Source organism: Oncorhynchus clarkii, chromosome 26 (assembly GCF_045791955.1).
Source record: "Oncorhynchus clarkii lewisi isolate Uvic-CL-2024 chromosome 26, UVic_Ocla_1.0, whole genome shotgun sequence".
NCBI classification, from domain to species: Eukaryota; Metazoa; Chordata; class Actinopteri; order Salmoniformes; family Salmonidae; genus Oncorhynchus; species Oncorhynchus clarkii.
In genome coordinates this window covers 48,548,569-48,565,203 of record NC_092172.1, presented here as the reverse complement: position 1 = coordinate 48,565,203, position 16,635 = coordinate 48,548,569, and the positions used below count along the sequence as shown (strand labels likewise).

General features: G+C 50.0%; 1 protein-coding gene across 2 annotated transcripts in view; it reads left to right on the top strand.

Moving 5' to 3' along the window:
- The window catches only part of LOC139384848 (tumor protein p53-inducible protein 11-like), a 112,192-nt gene that overhangs the window by 72,516 nt on the left and 23,041 nt on the right, over positions 1-16,635 (top strand). The window contains exon 3 of one of the 2 annotated variants that reach the window (XM_071129744.1): positions 16,100-16,158. The exons of the other annotated variant lie outside the window; for it this stretch is intronic. Coding sequence (XP_070985845.1) covers positions 16,100-16,158 — 59 coding nt within the window. The remainder of the gene's footprint in view (positions 1-16,099; positions 16,159-16,635) is intronic. 2 annotated transcript variants of the gene reach the window in all.

Genomic DNA, 16,635 nt, shown 5'->3' with positions numbered 1-16,635 from the left:
ACCTGTACCAGGTCTATTATATTGTACCAGGGGTGGCTGGGACCTGTTGGAGGGGACCTGTACCAGGTCTATTAGATTGTACCAGGGGACCTGTATCAGGTCTATTAGATTGTATCATGGTTGGAGGGGACCTGTACCAGGTCTATTAGATTGTACCAGGGGTGGCTGGGACCTGTTGGAGGGGACCTGTACCAGGTCTATTAGATTGTACCAGGGGACCTGTATCAGGTCTATTAGATTGTATCATGGTTGGAGGGGACCTGTATCAGGTCTATTAGATTGTACCAGGGGTGGAGGGGACCTGTACCAGGTCTATTAGATTGTACCAGGAGTGGAGGGGACCAGTACCAGGTCCATTCGATTGTATCAGGAATGGAGGGGACCTGTACCAGGTCTATTAGATTGCACCATGGTTGGAGTGGACCCTGTACCAGGTCTATTAGATTCAACCAGGGGACCTGTACCAGGTCTATTAGATTGTAGCAGGGGTGGAGGGGACCTGTATCAGGTCTATTAGATTGTACCAGGGGTGGAGGGGACCTGTACCAGGTCTATTAGATTGTATCATGGGTGGAGGGGACCTGTACCAGGTCTATTAGATTGTATCATGGGTGGAGGGGACCTGTACCAGGTCTATTAGATTGTACCATGGGTGGAGGGGACCTGTTGGAGGGGACCTGTACCAGGTCTATTAGATTGTACCAGGGGTGGAGGGGACCTGTTGGAGGGGACCTGTACCAGGTCTATTAGATTGTACCAAGGGACCTGTATCAGGTCTATTAGATTATACCAGGGGTGGAGGGGACCTGTTGGAGGGGACCTGTACCAGGTCTATTAGATTGTATCATGGGTGGAGGGGACCTGTACCAGGTCTATTAGATTGTGTCAGGGGTGGAGGGGACCTGTACCAGGTCTATTAGATTGTACCAGGGGTGGAGGGGACCTGTTGGAGGGGACCTGTACCAGGTATATTAGATTGTACCAAGGGACCTGTATCAGGTCTATTAGATTATACCAGGGGTGGAGGGGACCTGTTGGAGGGGACCTGTACCAGGTCTATTAGATTGTATCATGGGTGGAGGGGACCTGTACCAGGTCTATTAGATTGTGTCAGGGGTGGAGGGGACCTGTACCAGGTCTATTAGATTGTACCAGGGGTGGAGGGGACCTGTTGGAGGGGACCTGTACCAGGTCTATTAGATTGTACCAGGGGACCTGTATCAGGTCTATTAGATTGTATCATGGTTGGAGGGGACCTGTATCAGGTCTATTAGATTGTACCAGGGGTGGAGGGGACCAGTACCAGGTCCATTCGATTGTATCAGGGGTGGAGGGGACCTGTATCAGGTCTATTAGATTGTATCATGGGTGGAGGGGACCTGTACCAGGTCTATTAGATTGTATCAGGGGTGGAGGGGACCTGTATCATGGGTGGAGGGGACCTGTACCAGGTCTATTAAATTGTACCAGGGGTGGAGGGGACCAGTACCAGGTCCATTCGATTGTATCAGGGGTGGAGGGGACCTGTATCAGGTCTATTAGATTGTATCATGGGTGGAGGGGACCTGTACCAGGTCTATTAGATTGTATCAGGGGTGGAGGTGACCTGTATCATGGGTGGAGGGGACCTGTACCAGGTCTATTAAATTGTATCATGGGTGGAGGGGACCTGTACCAGGTCTATTAGTTTGTACCATGGGTGGAGGGGACCTGTACCAGGTCTATTAGATTGTACCAGGGGTGGAGGGGACCTGTTGGAGGGGACCTGTACCAGGTCTATTAGATTGTACCAGGGGACCTGTATCAGGTCTATTAGAATGTATCATGGTTGGAGGAGACCTGTACCAGGTCTATTAGATTGTACCAGGGGTGGAGGGGACCTGTACCAGGTCTATTAGATTGTGTCAGGGGTGGAGGGGACCTGTATCAGGTCTATTAGATTGTATCATGGGTGGAGGGGACCTGTACCAGGTCTATTAGATTGTATCAGGGGTGGAGGGGACCTGTATCATGGGTGGAGGGGACCTGTACCAGGTCTATTAAATTGTATCATGGGTGGAGGGGACCTGTACCAGGTCTATTAGTTTGTACCATGGGTGGAGGGGACCTGTACCAGGTCTATTAGATTGTACCAGGGGTGGAGGGGACCTGTTGGAGGGGACCTGTACCAGGTCTATTAGATTGTACCAGGGGACCTGTATCAGGTCTATTAGATTGTATCATGGTTGGAGGGGACCTGTATCAGGTCTATTAGATTGTACCAGGGGTGGAGGGGACCAGTACCAGGTCCATTCGATTGTATCAGGTGTGGAGTGGACCTGTACCAGGTCTATTAGATTGTATCAATGGTGGAGGGGACCTGTACCAGGTCTATTAGATTGTATCAGGGGTGGAGGGGACCTGTATCATGGGTGGAGGGGACCTGTACCAGGTCTATTAAATTGTATTATGGGTGGAGGGGACCTGTACCAGGTCTATTAGTTTGTACCATGGGTGGAGGGGACTTGTTGGAGGGGACCTGTACCAGGTCTATTAGATTGTACCAGGGGTGGAGGGGACCTGTTGGAAGGGACCTGTACCAGGTCTATTAGATTGTACCAGGGGTGGAAGGGACCTGTTGGAGGGGACCTGTACCAGGTCTATTAGATTGTACCAGGGGACCTGTATCAGGTCTATTAGATTGTATCATGGGTGGAGGGGACCTGTACCAGGTCTATTAGATTGTATCAGGGGTGGAGGGGACCTGTATCATGGGTGGAGGGGACCTGTACCAGGTCTATTAAATTGTATCATGGGTGGAGGGGACCTGTACCAGGTCTATTAGATTGTACCAGGGGACCTGTATCAGGTCTATTAGATTGTATCATGGTTGGAGGGGACCTGTACCAGGTCTATTAGATTGTACCAGGGGTGGCTGGGACCTGTTGGAGGGGACCTGTACCAGGTCTATTAGATTGTACCAGGGGACCTGTATCAGGTCTATTAGATTGTATCATGGTTGGAGGGGACCTGTATCAGGTCTATTAGATTGTACCAGGGGTGGAGGGGACCTGTACCAGGTCTATTAGATTGTACCAGGAGTGGAGGGGACCAGTACCAGGTCCATTTGATTGTATCAGGAATGGAGGGGACCTGTACCAGGTCTATTAGATTGCACCATGGTTGGAGTGGACCCTGTACCAGGTCTATTAGATTCAACCAGGGGACCTGTACCAGGTCTATTAGATTGTAGCAGGGGTAGAGGGGACCTGTATCAGGTCTATTAGATTGTACCAGGGGTGGAGGGGACCTGTACCAGGTCTATTAGATTGTACCAGGGGTGGAGGGGACCTGTTGGAGGGGACCTGTACCAGGTCTATTAGATTGTACCAAGGGACCTGTATCAGGTCTATTAGATTATACCGTGGAGGGGACCTGTTGGAGGGGACCTGTACCAGGTCTATTAGATTGTATCATGGGTGGAGGGGACCTGTACCAGGTCTATTAGATTGTGTCAGGGGTGGAGGGGACCTGTACCAGGTCTATTAGATTGTACCAGGGGTGGAGGGGACCTGTTGGAGGGGACCTGTACCAGGTATATTAGATTGTACCAAGGGACCTGTATCAGGTCTATTAGATTATACCAGGGGTGGAGGGGACCTGTTGGAGGGGACCTGTACCAGGTCTATTAGATTGTATCATGGGTGGAGGGGACCTGTATCAGGTCTATTAGATTGTGTCAGGGGTGGAGGGGACCTGTACCAGGTCTATTAGATTGTACCAGGGGTGGAGGGGACCTGTTGGAGGGGACCTGTACCAGGTCTATTAGATTGTACCAGGGGACCTGTATCAGGTCTATTAGATTGTATCATGGTTGGAGGGGACCTGTACCAGGTCTATTAGATTGTATCATGGGTGGAGGGGACCTGTACCAGGTCTATTAGATTGTATCAGGGGTGGAGGGGACCTGTATCATGGGTGGAGGGGACCTGTACCAGGTCTATTAAATTGTATCATGGGTGGAGGGGACCTGTACCAGGTCTATTAGTTTGTACCATGGGTGGAGGGGACCTGTTGGAGGGGACCTGTACCAGGTCTATTAGATTGTACCAGGGGTGGAGGGGACCTGTTGGAGGGGACCTGTACCAGGTCTATTAGATTGTACCAAGGGACCTGTACCAGGTCTATTAGATTGTACCAGGGGTGGAGGGGACCTGTACCAGGTCTATTAGATTGTACCAGGGGACCTGTATCAGGTCTATTAGATTGTACCAGGGGTGGAGGGGACCTGTACCAGGTCTATTAGTTTGTACCATGGGTGGAGGGGACTTGTTGGAGGGGACCTGTACCAGGTCTATTAGATTGTACCAGGGGTGGAGGGGACCTGTTGGAAGGGACCTGTACCAGGTCTATTAGATTGTACCAGGGGACCTGTATCAGGTCTATTAGATTGTATCATGGGTGGAGGGGACCTGTACCAGGTCTATTAGATTGTATCAGGGGTGGAGGGGACCTGTATCATGGGTGGAGGGGACCTGTACCAGGTCTATTAAATTGTATCATGGGTGGAGGGGACCTGTACCAGGTCTATTAGTTTGTACCATGGGTGGAGGGGACCTGTACCAGGTCTATTAGATTGTACCAGGGGTGGCTGGGACCTGTTGGAGGGGACCTGTACCAGGTCTATTAGATTGTACCAGGGGACCTGTATCAGGTCTATTAGCTTGTATCATGGTTGGAGGGGACCTGTACCAGGTCTATTAGATTGTACCAGGGGTGGCTGGGACCTGTTGGAGGGGACCTGTACCAGGTCTATTAGATTGTACCAGGGGACCTGTATCAGGTCTATTAGATTGTATCATGGTTGGAGGGGACCTGTATCAGGTCTATTAGATTGTACCAGGGGTGGAGGGGACCTGTACCAGGTCTATTAGATTGTACCAGGAGTGGAGGGGACCAGTACCAGGTCCATTCGATTGTATCAGGAATGGAGGGGACCTGTACCAGGTCTATTAGATTGCACCATGGTTGGAGTGGACCCTGTACCAGGTCTATTAGATTCAACCAGGGGACCTGTACCAGGTCTATTAGATTGTAGCAGGGGTGGAGGGGACCTGTATCAGGTCTATTAGATTGTACCAGGGGTGGAGGGGACCTGTACCAGGTCTATTAGATTGTACCAGGGGTGGAGGGGACCAGTACCAGGTCCATTCGATTGTATCAGGGGTGGAGGGGACCTGTACCAGGTCTATTAGATTGTACCAGGGGTGGCTGGGACCTGTTGGAGGGGACCTGTACCAGGTCTATTAGATTGTACCAGGGGACCTGTATCAGGTCTATTAGATTGTATCATGGTTGGAGGGGACCTGTATCAGGTCTATTAGATTGTACCAGGGGTGGAGGGGACCTGTACCAGGTCTATTAGATTGTACCAGGAGTGGAGGGGACCAGTACCAGGTCCATTTGATTGTATCAGGAATGGAGGGGACCTGTACCAGGTCTATTAGATTGCACCATGGTTGGAGTGGACCCTGTACCAGGTCTATTAGATTCAACCAGGGGACCTGTACCAGGTCTATTAGATTGTAGCAGGGGTAGAGGGGACCTGTATCAGGTCTATTAGATTGTACCAGGGGTGGAGGGGACCTGTACCAGGTCTATTAGATTGTATCATGGGTGGAGGGGACCTGTACCAGGTCTATTAGATTGTATCATGGGTGGAGGGGACCTGTACCAGGTCTATTAGATTGTACCATGGGTGGAGGGGACCTGTTGGAGGGGACCTGTACCAGGTCTATTAGATTGTACCAGGGGTGGAGGGGACCTGTTGGAGGGGACCTGTACCAGGTCTATTAGATTGTACCAAGGGACCTGTATCAGGTCTATTAGATTATACCAGGGGTGGAGGGGACCTGTTGGAGGGGACCTGTACCAGGTCTATTAGATTGTATCATGGGTGGAGGGGACCTGTACCAGGTCTATTAGATTGTGTCAGGGGTGGAGGGGACCTGTACCAGGTCTATTAGATTGTACCAGGGGTGGAGGGGACCTGTTGGAGGGGACCTGTACCAGGTATATTAGATTGTACCAAGGGACCTGTATCAGGTCTATTAGATTATACCAGGGGTGGAGGGGACCTGTTGGAGGGGACCTGTACCAGGTCTATTAGATTGTATCATGGGTGGAGGGGACCTGTATCAGGTCTATTAGATTGTGTCAGGGGTGGAGGGGACCTGTACCAGGTCTATTAGATTGTACCAGGGGTGGAGGGGACCTGTTGGAGGGGACCTGTACCAGGTCTATTAGATTGTACCAGGGGACCTGTATCAGGTCTATTAGATTGTATCATGGTTGGAGGGGACCTGTACCAGGTCTATTAGATTGTACCAGGGGTGCAGGGGACCAGTACCAGGTCCATTCGATTGTATCAGGGGTGGAGGGGACCTGTGCCAGGTCTATTAGATTGTATCATGGGTGGAGGGGACCTGTACCAGGTCTATTAGATTGTATCAGGGGTGGAGGGGACCTGTATCATGGGTGGAGGGGACCTGTACCAGGTCTATTAAATTGTATCATGGGTGGAGGGGACCTGTACCAGGTCTATTAGTTTGTACCATGGGTGGAGGGGACCTGTTGGAGGGGACCTGTACCAGGTCTATTAGATTGTACCAGGGGTGGAGGGGACCTGTTGGAGGGGACCTGTACCAGGTCTATTAGATTGTACCAAGGGACCTGTACCAGGTCTATTAGATTGTACCAGGGGTGGAGGGGACCTGTACCAGGTCTATTAGATTGTACCAGGGGACCTGTATCAGGTCTATTAGATTGTACCAGGGGTGGAGGGGACCTGTACCAGGTCTATTAGTTTGTACCATGGGTGGAGGGGACTTGTTGGAGGGGACCTGTACCAGGTCTATTAGATTGTACCAGGGGTGGAGGGGACCTGTTGGAAGGGACCTGTACCAGGTCTATTAGATTGTACCAGGGGACCTGTATCAGGTCTATTAGATTGTATCATGGGTGGAGGGGACCTGTACCAGGTCTATTAGATTGTATCAGGGGTGGAGGGGACCTGTATCATGGGTGGAGGGGACCTGTACCAGGTCTATTAAATTGTATCATGGGTGGAGGGGACCTGTACCAGGTCTATTAGTTTGTACCATGGGTGGAGGGGACCTGTACCAGGTCTATTAGATTGTACCAGGGGTGGCTGGGACCTGTTGGAGGGGACCTGTACCAGGTCTATTAGATTGTACCAGGGGACCTGTATCAGGTCTATTAGCTTGTATCATGGTTGGAGGGGACCTGTACCAGGTCTATTAGATTGTACCAGGGGTGGCTGGGACCTGTTGGAGGGGACCTGTACCAGGTCTATTAGATTGTACCAGGGGACCTGTATCAGGTCTATTAGATTGTATCATGGTTGGAGGGGACCTGTATCAGGTCTATTAGATTGTACCAGGGGTGGAGGGGACCTGTACCAGGTCTATTAGATTGTACCAGGAGTGGAGGGGACCAGTACCAGGTCCATTCGATTGTATCAGGAATGGAGGGGACCTGTACCAGGTCTATTAGATTGCACCATGGTTGGAGTGGACCCTGTACCAGGTCTATTAGATTCAACCAGGGGACCTGTACCAGGTCTATTAGATTGTAGCAGGGGTGGAGGGGACCTGTATCAGGTCTATTAGATTGTACCAGGGGTGGAGGGGACCTGTACCAGGTCTATTAGATTGTACCAGGGGTGGAGGGGACCAGTACCAGGTCCATTCGATTGTATCAGGGGTGGAGGGGACCTGTACCAGGTATATTAGATTGTATCAGGGGTGGAGGGGACCTGTACCAGGTCTATAAGATTGTATCAGGGGTGGAGGGGACCTGTACCAGGTCCATTCGATTGTATCAGGTTGGAGGGGACCTGTACCAGGTCTATTAGATTGTACCAGGGGTGGAGGGGACCTGTACCAGGTCTATTAGATTGTACCAGGGGTGGAGGGAACCTGTACCAGGTCTATTAGATTGTATCATGGGTGGAGGGGACCTGTATCATGGTTGGAGGGGACCTGTATCAGGTCTATTAGATTGAACCAAGGGTGGAGGGGACCTGTACCAGGTGTATTATATTGTATCAAGGGTGGAGGGGACCTGTACCTGGTATATTATATTGTATCAATGGTGGAGGGGACCTGTACCAGGTCTATTAGATTGTACCAGGGGTGGAGGGGACCTGTACCAGGTCTATTAGATTGTATCAGGGGTGGAGGGGACCTGTACCAGGTCTATTAGATTGTACCAGGGGTGGAGGGGACCTGTACCATGTCTATTAGATTGTATCAGGGGTGGAGGGGACCTGTACCAGGTCTATTAGATTGTATCAGGGGTGGAGGGGACCTGTACCAGGTCTATTAGATTGTACCAGGGGTGGAGGGGACCTGTACCAGGTCTATTAGATTGTACCAGGGGACCTGTATCAGGTCTATTAGATTGTATCATGGGTGGAGGGGACCTGTACCAGGTCTATTAGATTGTATCAGGGGTGGAGGGGACCTGTATCATGGGTGGAGGGGACCTGTACCAGGTCTATTAAATTGTATCATGGGTGGAGGGGACCTGTACCAGGTCTATTAGTTTGTACCATGGGTGGAGGGGACCTGTACCAGGTCTATTAGATTGTACCAGGGGTGGCTGGGACCTGTTGGAGGGGACCTGTACCAGGTCTATTAGATTGTACCAGGGGACCTGTATCAGGTCTATTAGCTTGTATCATGGTTGGAGGGGACCTGTACCAGGTCTATTAGATTGTACCAGGGGTGGCTGGGACCTGTTGGAGGGGACCTGTACCAGGTCTATTAGATTGTACCAGGGGACCTGTATCAGGTCTATTAGATTGTATCATGGTTGGAGGGGACCTGTATCAGGTCTATTAGATTGTACCAGGGGTGGAGGGGACCTGTACCAGGTCTATTAGATTGTACCAGGAGTGGAGGGGACCAGTACCAGGTCCATTCGATTGTATCAGGAATGGAGGGGACCTGTACCAGGTCTATTAGATTGCACCATGGTTGGAGTGGACCCTGTACCAGGTCTATTAGATTCAACCAGGGGACCTGTACCAGGTCTATTAGATTGTAGCAGGGGTGGAGGGGACCTGTATCAGGTCTATTAGATTGTACCAGGGGTGGAGGGGACCTGTACCAGGTCTATTAGATTGTACCAGGGGTGGAGGGGACCAGTACCAGGTCCATTCGATTGTATCAGGGGTGGAGGGGACCTGTACCAGGTATATTAGATTGTATCAGGGGTGGAGGGGACCTGTACCAGGTCTATAAGATTGTATCAGGGGTGGAGGGGACCTGTACCAGGTCCATTCGATTGTATCAGGTTGGAGGGGACCTGTACCAGGTCTATTAGATTGTATCAGGGGTGGAGGGGACCTGTACCAGGTCTATTAGATTGTACCAGGGGTGGAGGGAACCTGTACCAGGTCTATTAGATTGTATCATGGGTGGAGGGGACCTGTATCATGGTTGGAGGGGACCTGTATCAGGTCTATTAGATTGAACCAAGGGTGGAGGGGACCTGTACCAGGTGTATTATATTGTATCAAGGGTGGAGGGGACCTGTACCTGGTATATTATATTGTATCAATGGTGGAGGGGACCTGTACCAGGTCTATTAGATTGTACCAGGGGTGGAGGGGACCTGTACCAGGTCTATTAGATTGTATCAGGGGTGGAGGGGACCTGTACCAGGTCTATTAGATTGTACCAGGGGTGGAGGGGACCTGTACCATGTCTATTAGATTGTATCAGGGGTGGAGGGGACCTGTACCAGGTCTATTAGATTGTATCAGGGGTGGAGGGGACCTGTATCATGGGTGGAGGGGACCTGTACCAGGTCTATTAAATTGTACCAGGGGTGGAGGGGACCAGTACCAGGTCCATTCGATTGTATCAGGGGTGGAGGGGACCTGTATCAGGTCTATTAGATTGTATCATGGGTCGAGGGGACCTGTACCAGGTCTATTAGATTGTATCAGGGGTGGAGGGGAGCTGTACCAGGTCTATTAGTTTGTACCATGGGTGGAGGGGACCTGTACCAGGTCTATTAGATTGTACCAGGGGTGGAGGGGACCTGTTGGAGGGGACCTGTACCAGGTCTATTAGATTGTACCAGGGGACCTGTATCAGGTCTATTAGATTGTATCATGGTTGGAGGGGACCTGTACCAGGTCTATTAAATTGTATCATGGGTGGAGGGGACCTGTACCAGGTCTATTAGTTTGTACCATGGGTGGAGGGGACCTGTACCAGGTCTATTAGATTGTACCAGGGGTGGAGGGGACCTGTTGGAGGGGACCTGTACCAGGTCTATTAGATTGTACCAGGGGACCTGTATCAGGTCTATTAGATTGTATCATGGTTGGAGGGGACCTGTACCAGGTCTATTAGATTGTACCAGGGGTGGAGGGGACCTGTACCAGGTCTATTAGATTGTGTCAGGGGTGGAGGGGACCTGTACCAGGTCTATTAGATTGTATCAGGGGTTGAGGGGACCTGTACCAGGTCTATTAGATTGTACCAGGGGTGGAGAGGACCTGTTGGAGGGGACCTGTACCAGGTCTATTAGATTGTACCAGGGGACCTGTATCAGGTCTATTAGATTGTATCATGGTTGGAGGGGACCTGTATCAGGTCTATTAGATTGTACCAGGGGTGGAGGGGACCAGTACCAGGTCCATTCGATTGTATCAGGTGTGGAGTGGACCTGTACCAGGTCTATTAGATTGTGTCAGGGGTGGAGGGGACCTGTACCAGGTCTATTAGATTGTATCAGGGGTGGAGGGGACCTGTATCATGGGTGGAGGGGACCTGTACCAGGTCTATTAAATTGTATTATGGGTGGAGGGGACCTGTACCAGGTCTATTAGTTTGTACCATGGGTGGAGGGGACCTGTTGGAGGGGACCTGTACCAGGTCTATTAGATTGTACCAGGGGTGGAGGGGGCCTGTTGGAGGGGACCTGTACCAGGTCTATTAGATTGTACCAGGGGACCTGTATCAGGTCTATTAGATTGTATCATGGTTGGAGGGGACCTGTACCAGGTCTATTAGATTGTACCAGGGGTGGCGGGGACCTGTTGGAGGGGACCTGTACCAGGTCTATTAGATTGTACCAGGGGACCTGTATCAGGTCTATTAGATTGTATCATGGTTGGAGGGGACCTGTATCAGGTCTATTAGATTGTACCAGGGGTGGAGGGGACCTGTACCAGGTCTATTAGATTGTACCAGGGGTGGAGGGGACCAGTACCAGGTCCATTCGATTGTATCAGGAATGGAGGGGACCTGTACCAGGTCTATTAGATTTTACCAGGTCTATTAGATTGTACCAGGTCTATTAGATTGTACCAGGTATATTAGATTGTATCAGGGGTGGAGGGGACCTGTACCAGGTCCATTCAATTGTATCAGGGTGGAGGGGACCTGTACCAGGTCTATTAGATTGTACCAGGGGTGGAGGTAACCTGTACCAGGTCTATTAGATTGTATCATGGGTGGAGGGGACCTGTACCAGGTCTATTAGATTGTACCAGGGGTGGAGGTAACCTGTACCAGGTCTATTAGATTGTATCATGGGTGGAGGGGACCTGTATCATGGTTGGAGGGGACCTGTATCAGGTCTATTAGATTGAACCAAGGGTGGATGGGACCTGTACCAGGTGTATTATATTGTATCAAGGGTGGAGGGGACCTGTACCTGGTATATTATATTGTATCAAGGGTGGAGGGGACCTGTACCAGGTCTATTAGATTGTACCAGGGGTGGAGGGGACCTGTACCAGGTCTATTAGATTGTACCAGGTCTATTAGATTGTACCAGGGGTGGAGGGGACCTGTACCGGGTCTATTAGATTGTATCAGGGGTGGAGGGGACCTGTACCAGGTCTATTAGATTGTACCAGGGGTGGAGGGGACCTGTACCATGTCTATTAGATTGTATCAGGGGTGGAGGGGACCTGTACCAGGTCTATTAGATTGTATCATGGGTGGAGGGGACCTGTACCAGGTCTATTAGATTGTACCAGGGGACCTGTACCAGGTCTATTAGATTGTACCAGGGGTGGAGGGGACCTGTACCAGGTCTATTAGATTGTACCAGGGGTGGAGGGGACCTGTACCAGGTCTATTAGATTGTATCATGGGTGGAGGGGACCTGTACCAGGTCTATTAGATTTTACCATGGGTGGAGGGGACCTGTACCAGGTCTATTAGATTGTACCAGGGGTGGAGGGGACCTGTACCAGGTCTATTAGAATGTACCAGGGGTGGAGGGGACCTGTACCATATCTATTAGATTGTATCAAGGGTGGAGGGGACCTGTATCATGGTTGGAGAGGACCTGTATCAGGTGTATTAGATTGTACCAGGGGTGGAGGGGACCTGTACCAGGTGTATTATATTGTACCAGGGGTGGAGGGGACCTGTACCAGGTGTATTATATTGTATCAAGGGTGGAGGGGACCTGTACCAGGTCTATTAGATTGTACCAGGGGTGGAGGGGACCTGTATCAGGTCTATTAGATTGTACCAGGGGTGGAGGGGACCTGTACCAGGTGTATTATATTGTATCAAGGGTGGAGGGGACCTGTACCAGGTGTATTATATTGTATCACGGGTGGAGGGGACCTGTACCAGGTGTATTATATTGTACCAGGGGTGGAGGGGACCTGTACCAGGTGTATTATATTGTATCAAGGGTGGAGGGGACCTGTACCAGGTCTATTAGATTGTACCAGGGGTGGAGGGGACCTGTATCAGGTCTATTAGATTGTACCAGGGGTGGAGGGGACCTGTACCAGGTCTATTAGATTGTACCAGGGGTGGAGGGGACCTGTACCATATCTATTAGATTGTATCAAGGGTGGAGGGGACCTGTATCATGGTTGGAGAGGACCTGTATCAGGTCTATTAGATTGTACCAGGGGTGGAGGGGACCTGTACCAGGTGTATTATATTGTATCAAGGGTGGTGGGGACCTGTATCATGGTTGGAGAGGACCTGTATCAGGTCTATTAGATTGTACCAGGGGTGGAGGGGACCTGTACCAGGTCTATTAGATTGTACCAGGGGTGGAGGGGACCTGTACCAGGTCTATTAGATTGTACCAGGGGTGGAGGGGACCTGTACCAGGTCTATTAGATTGTACCAGGGGTGGAGGGGACCTGTACCAGGTCTATTAGATTGTACCAGGGGTGGAGGGGACCTGTACCAGGTCTATTAGATTGTATCAGGGGTGGAGGGGACCTGTATCATGGGTGGAGGGGACCTGTACCAGGTGTATTATATTGTATCAAGGGTGGAGGGGACCTGTACCAGGTCTATTAGATTGTACCATGGTTGGAGGGGACCTGTACCAGGTCTATTAGATTGTACCATGGTTGGAGGGGACCTGTACCAGGTGTATTAGATTGAACCATGGTTGGAGGGGACCTGTATCATGGTTGGAGGGGACCTGTATCAGGTCTATTAGATTGTATCAGGGATGGAGAGAACCCTGGGCTCCCCAGTGGCGCAGCTTTCTAGGATACTGCACCTCATTTCAGTGCAAGAGGCATCACTACAGTCCCTGGTTCCAATACTCTGTTACTGTCTGTGTTACCCTGCCTGTGTTACTCTGTTACTCTGCCTGTGTTTCTCTGTTACTCTGCCTGTGTTACTCTGTTACTCTGCCTGTGTTTCTCTGTTACTCTGCCTGTGTTACTCTGCCTGTGTTTCTCTGTTACTCTGCCTGTGTTACTCTGCCTGTGTTTCTCTGTTACTCTGCCTGTGTTACTCTGCCTGTGTTTCTCTGTTACTCTGCCTGTTACTCTGCCTGTGTTTCTCTGCCTGTATTTCTTTGTTACTCTGCCTGTGTTTCTCTATTAATCTGCCTGTGTTACTCTGCCTGTGTTACTCTGCCTGTATTTCTCTGTTACCCTGCCTATGTTTCTCTGTTACCCTGCCTGTGTTACTCTGCCTGTGTTTCTCTGTTACTCTGCCTGTGTTTCTCTGTTTCTCTGCCTGTGTTACTCTGCCTGTGTTTCTCTGTTACCCTGCCTCTGTTTCTCTGTTACTCTGCCTGTGTTACCCTGCCTGTGTTTCTCTGTTACTCTGCCTGTGTTTCTCTGTTACTCTGCCTGTGTTACTCTGCCTGTGTGTCTCTGCCTGTGTTACTCTGCCTGTGTGTCTCTGCCTGTGTGCCTGTGTTACCCTGCCTGTGTTACTCTGCCTGTGTTTCTCTGTTACCCTGCCTGTTTTTCTGTGTTACCCTGCCTGTGTTTCTCTGCCTGTGTTTCTCTGTTACCCTGCCTGTGTTTCTCTGCCTGTGTTACTCTGTTACTCTGCCTGTGTTTCTCTGTTACTCTGCATGTGTTACTCTGTTACTCTGCCTGTGTTTCTCTGTTACTCTGCCTGTGTTACTCTGCCTTTGTTTCTCTGTTACTCTGCCTGTGTTACTCTGCCTGTGTTTCTCTGTTTCTCTGCCTGTGTTTCTCTGCCTGTGTTTCTCTGTTACTCTGCCTGTGTTTCTCTGCCTGTGTTTCTCTGTTACCCTGCCTGTGTTTCTCTGTTACCCTGCCTGTGTGTCTCTGCCTGTGTTACCCTGCCTGTGTTTCTCTGTTACCCTGCCTGTGTTACTCTGCCTGTGTTTCTCTGCCTGTGTTTCTCTGCCTGTTTTTCTCTGCCTGTGTTTCTCTGTTACCCTGCCTGTGTTACCCTGCCTGTGTTTCTCTGCCTGTGTTTCTCTGCCTGTGTTACCCTGCCTGTGTTTCTCTGTTACTCTGCCTGTGTTTCTGTTTTTCTGCCTGTGTTTTTCTATCTGTGTTACCCTGCCTGTGTTTCTCTGCCTGTTTCTCTGTTACCCTGCCTGTGTTTCTCTGTTACCCTGCCTGTGTTGCCCTGCCTTTGTTTCTCTGCCTGTGTTTCTCTGTTACCCTGCCTGTTTTTCTCCGTTACCCTGCCTGTGTCTGTGTTTCTCTGCCTGTGTTTCTCTGCCTGTGTTTCTCTGTTACTCTGCCTGTGTTTCTCTGTTACCCTGCCTGTGTTGCCCTGCCTGTGTTTCTCTGCCTGTGTTTCTCTGTTACTCTGCCTGTGTTTCTCTGTTACCCTGCCTGTTTTTCTGTGTTACCCTGCCTGTGTTTCTCTGCCTGTGTTTCTCTGTTACCCTGCCTGTGTTTCTCTGCCTGTGTTTCTCTGTTACTCTGCCTGTGTTTCTCTGTTACTCTGCCTGTGTTTCTCTGTTACTCTGCCTGTGTTTCTCTGTTACTCTGCCTGTGTTTCTCTGCCTGTGTTTCTCTGTTACTCTGCCTGTGTTTTCCCTGTTAACCTGCCTGTGTTACTCTGCCTGTGTGTCTCTGCCTGTGTTACCCTGCCTGTGTTTCTCTGCCTGTGTTTCTCTGCCTTTGTTTATCTGCCTGTGTTTCTCTGTTACTCTGCCTGTGTTTCTCTGTTACTCTGCCTGTGTTTCTCTGTTACCCTGCCTGTGTTTCTCTGTTACCCTGCCTGTGTTACTCTGCCTGTGTGTCTCTGCCTGTTTTACCCTGCCTGTGTTTCTCTGCCTGTGTTTCTCTGCCTGTGTTTCTCTGCCTGTGTTTCTCTGCCTGTTTCTCTGCCTGTGTTTCTCTGTTACCCTGCCTGTGTTTCTCTGCCTGTGTTTCTCTGTTACTCTGCCTGTGTTTCTCTGCCTGTGTTTCTCTGCCTGTGTTTCTCTGTTACCCTGCCTGTGTTTCTCTGCCTGTGTTTCTCTGTTACTCTGTCTGTGTTACTTTGTCTGTGTTTGTGTTACTCTGTCTCTGTTACTGTCCCTGTCTCTCCAGCTGAACCCTGACCCTTACTAGCTGGGGTTCCACCCTGTCGACGTGAGCTGAAAGGGATATTGAATAGTGAAGAGATAACAGTGGTATCACTGTTTGTTGCCGTGTTAAAGGCAAGTCCATCAATCAGTGTATATTTGAATAGCACTTTCAGCTGAAACAGTTGTCACCAAGTGCTTGACGTTGGGCTCATGAGTCCCTTTGCTTGTAGAATGTTTAAATGGTTTATTAAATCAAGATGTATTGTGCTTTCTATTCATCTTACAGATCAGTCAGATGCTCGGAAATCAGATGAGGTTTGGCGTACGAGAGCCAATAGGCCTCAGGTAAGACCGGAGATTGTATATAACAATCATCTCAGAGTAAGATTCCTGATCTACTGTAGTCATTGGTCCTCAGGTCAGAACAGAGATTGTATGTATCAAACATCTCAGAGTAAGATTCCTGATCTACTGTAGTGATTAGTCCTCAGGTAAGACCGGAGATTGTATATAACAAACATCTCAGAGTAAGATTCCTGATCTAGGATCTCCCCCCCCCCCCCCCCTGAAGTGTATTGATCATAGTGGTATAGTCTAAGGTAATGAAGTGGTTTAGTCTAAGGTAATGAAGTGGTATAGTGGTATAGTGGTATAGTCTAAGGTAATGTAGTGGTATAGTGGTTTAGTCTAAGGTAATGAAGTGGTATAGTGGTATAGTCTAAGGTAATGTAGTGGTATAGTGGTATAGTGGTATAGTCTAAGGTATTGAAGTGGTATAGTGGTATAGTCTAAGGTAATGAAGTGGTATAGTCTAAGGCAGGG